Source organism: Mandrillus leucophaeus, unplaced genomic scaffold, assembly GCF_000951045.1.
Source record: "Mandrillus leucophaeus isolate KB7577 unplaced genomic scaffold, Mleu.le_1.0 Scaffold226, whole genome shotgun sequence".
Lineage (NCBI taxonomy): Eukaryota > Metazoa > Chordata > Mammalia > Primates > Cercopithecidae > Mandrillus > Mandrillus leucophaeus.
In genome coordinates this window covers 1351262-1355125 of record NW_012102321.1, presented here as the reverse complement: position 1 = coordinate 1355125, position 3864 = coordinate 1351262, and the positions used below count along the sequence as shown (strand labels likewise).

The 3864-nt window shown below is 42.5% G+C and overlaps 1 protein-coding gene across 3 annotated transcripts in view; it reads right to left on the bottom strand.

Annotated features, from left to right (window-relative positions):
* Positions 1-3864, bottom strand: part of RABGAP1L (RAB GTPase activating protein 1-like) — an 828259-nt gene that overhangs the window by 19487 nt on the left and 804908 nt on the right. For all 3 annotated transcript variants that reach the window (XM_011981418.1, XM_011981420.1, XM_011981421.1), the window contains one exon: positions 1397-1501. In XM_011981418.1, coding sequence (XP_011836808.1) covers positions 1397-1501 — 105 coding nt within the window. The remainder of the gene's footprint in view (positions 1-1396; positions 1502-3864) is intronic.

The following is a 3864-nucleotide window of genomic DNA, read 5'->3' as shown; positions in this document are numbered from 1 at the left end:
GGAGGGTGCAAAGCATCTTGCATTGTTCTTGCCACATACTAGGTGAGTATTCAAATGTCACATTCCTTCCCATTTTAGGTATCAATTGCCTACAGGCTAGTATATGTCTATGGAACCATGGAGCAGGTAGAACCTGGGTTAAGTTCATTTGCGAAGAGCTTTATTCCTCATCTAGAGTAGCTTAAGTGGTCCAAAGATGGCAGGAAGTAAAGAAAAAACAAAACCCATTAAGGAACCTAAATAATCTAAAACTGGGTAATCAGCCCCTGAAAATTTTTGAGTAGGTAAAAAATATATATCGTGGACCGCTGTAAATGCTAAAGACTCACTAAATCAGATTCCAAGGAAAAAGAAACCATGGAACACTTTTTATAAAGTCTGGAAGGTGCTAAATGACACATTCCTCCACATGTAACTTTAGTGGAACTTTTTTTCTGGTTGCTTGGATGTAGGTCTTTGAAATGCTTTATGCTGTGCTTTAAATTTAGTATTACTGATGTCTCAGAATGAAACTCATTAAAATAAGCTAATCACGATTTGAGATGCTTCCTCACTTTATAAGTTAGCTACATTAGTAAAATTCAAACACACTCTTGGCAGAAGACTTCAATTGTTTGTGATGAAACTGACTCATAATCTAATCTGTGTCAGGTCCCTGGCTGGGACTGACAGGGGTAGAAAACATTGATGAAGCAGCATGTTCTTCCTTGGGGAAGTGGAAAGCTCCAATTCCTTGGGCCGATAGGCCTCTCTGCCCCTGTCCTACACTGCTCTGCACTGGTGGCATTTTCTGGCTAATTGGCCTTATAGCTCCCATGAAGAGTGTAGGGTGCTAACTTCAAGGCTGCTTCTCAAAAGGTTTCTTTATATTCCCCCAGGAAATAGGTTTGAAAGCTTTGCCAGGAATACTGATGCTCCTTAAGGTGTGAATCAGGAAAATGAAGTGTGACTGATTGAGGCAGGGGCTGTGTGGCAACTCCCAGCAGAGGTCTCTGTAGGCTTTCGGTTTAACAATGCTCATAAACTACTTTAGAGAAGTCTTTGTCTTGGAGATACAACACAAAATTTGCAGATTCGTCAAAGCTCTTGGATCATAATTCCAAGTTACTAAACTTAGAGAAAACTCAACACTCTTGCTAAATATCTCAGTAAAGGCAAATTCCTAAAAGCTGTTCAAGGGTAGAAATACTGCCTCCTCTTTTAACACACTTCAAAAAAAAAAAAAGATGTCAGAAATGTTGAACAAAAATGTTGAGTAAGTACACTCAATTACTTACATTACTGCTTTAACATCACCTTTGATTTAGAAGAAATTTAATTTTCCTGATTTTTTATAGTATTAATCAATTCCCTACCCACATACCTTTGCAAAGAAAAGCCTACATAGTCCTTTTACCTGGGCAGTCTCTTCCTCTTGCTTCCTCTTCTCCTCTTCAGTCTCCACCAGCCTCTGTTTGGTTAAGAGGAGTTCCTTATTCAACACATCTGCCTTGTCTTCTGCCTGCAAATCATGGTACATCACAGTCATACATAGGGCAAAGAAAAAGTGTGTGGAAATTTTCTCCAAACCCAATCTTCAGTTGCTGTTCCAAAATTATTGCAAGTCATTCTTTTCCCTCCTAGCTCAACCAAGGGATGACTGCTTTCACTGAATGCCAACTATGTGCCAGCTAGTTGGCGCACATTATTTCTAATCCACACACCAACAATAATTTTACAGATAATGACAGTGAGGTTTGGAAAGATCCAACAAACTGTCTGGGATCACACATTTAATAGAGTCATGATCTGAATTCAGATTTGAATAACATCAAAGTCCATCCTCTTTCTAAATGCTTCTTACAGAGTTTTAGATGTTACAACAGCACTCACTCTGTGCAGATGGATCTGATGAAGGGGTAGAGCCTCACACAGAAACTTCCAACTGGTGGAGAATGAGGGTTGACTCAGAGAGGAGGAGCAGACAGGCTGGTCTGAGGACAACAATTAGGTGATAAATTCAAGGACTAGTTGAGGTAAACCTGCCCACATGGCCACTCACACAGGGCAGTGAGTCTAGTAAGGAGAAATTAAGACCAAAAATCCATGATAGAGAGAGCCATGAAGAAAACGGAAATATGGACCAGGAATCCAGGAAGAAAAGATCGTATTTCTAGAATGATGATGTCTATTTAACACGCCGGACTCTCACCTTTTAGGCCACGACTTCAAGTTCACATGGCAATGAAGCATGCCCTCAGCCCTGGCCCACTCACTCCCATCTAAGTTAGCTCCCCTATCTAAATCTCTCATATTTCCCTTGATAGGACTGTCATGACAACTTACGCATGGGATTTATTCGTCTTGCTTACTAGGCGTTAAGCTCCAGGAGGCAAGAACCATATCTCTTTTGCTCATCACCCTATCCCAAGCACCAAGCCCAATGCCAAGTACAGCATAGGTGCTCCCTAAGTACTTGTTGAATGAAGAGGTGTGGCTAAATCATTGCAGATGTAGACTGCATGTGGTGGAGATGGCAGAAGACCACAGGATGAGTTCAGCAGAGAGAACCCAGACACAGAGGAGAGGCAATTATGTGAAGAAGCTATCCCTGGCTGACAGCAGCAAAATGTTATCCAAGTAATGGTGAAAACTGGCTGGGTGGCCTTCTGTCTGTCTTCTGCCATATCTCCCATATGTCCAGATGGGCCAGGCCAGCCCAGTCTGCTGAGGACTGGCCAAGCGGCCTTCTGTCTGTTTTCTGCCATATCTCCTGCACATCCAGATGGCCAGGCCAGCACAGTCTGCTGGTGACTGTAGAGAAACTGCATTCCAGCTGCTCTGCTTGCCCTGTCTTCTGGCTCCTGATGGCTCATAGCCCAGTGGTTGGAGCTCTGTTTGCAGATCATTTGAAACCGTTGGGTAGTTAAGGCGAAAAAGTCCCATAAAAGTCTTTAAGACACTAAAAATTGCTCTGATGCATTAGATTTTAGGGGGGAAAATCTAACAGCAGATTAACATACTAAAATGAGAGGTAGACCTCAAGAATGCAATGAGAACACTACAAGTTAAGTTTTCAGTTAAGTTGTAAGACACCTGATCATGGAAGCATCTGGCATAAAGTATGGCATTTTAAAAGAAAACAAAAAGAGAAAAATAAATAAATAAACCATGGAAGCACAAAACTTCCATTCTAGAGCCCCAAGCCAGATGACTAACTGAGGTTACTCACAAAGCAGGGAGACCTTCCCAAAGTCTCTGACAGATGGGCACAGAGTGGCACTTTAAGAGCAGCTGTACTGCTCATTTCAGTGTTCTTAAAAACTGAACCAACTCGCTCCCTGTAACTGCAGCCCACTGGTTCAGGTTCTACCCCAGAATGTTTGAGCCCTGCTAAAAAAGAAGACTACAACTAAGGCTTCCTCTTAACAGGACGCACAGCAATTTCCACTTTGTGAAGAGACTGATCCTTTCATAATGTTCATCATGATACTAAAATAAATGTTTTTTTTCAGTTTGGTCTCTGAAACTTCAGTTTGGTTTTTCCAGTTTAGAGCCATCTAAAATTTTAACATTTTGCAAAAATGTTATAAAGTAAATGCTGGCCAGGCGTGGTGGCTCACGCCTGTAATCCAGCACTGTGGGAGGCCGAGACGGGTGGGTCACCTGAAGCCAGGAGTTTGGGATCAGCCTGGCCAACATGGTGAAACCCCATCTCTATAAAAAACACAAAAATCAGCCAGGCATGGTTGTGGGCACCTGTAATTCCAGCTACTCGGGAGACAGAGGCAGGAGAATTGCTTGAAACCAGGAGATGGAGCTTGCAGTGAGCCAAGATCGTGCTATTGCACTCCAGCCTGGGCTACAGAGGTAGACTCTGTCTCA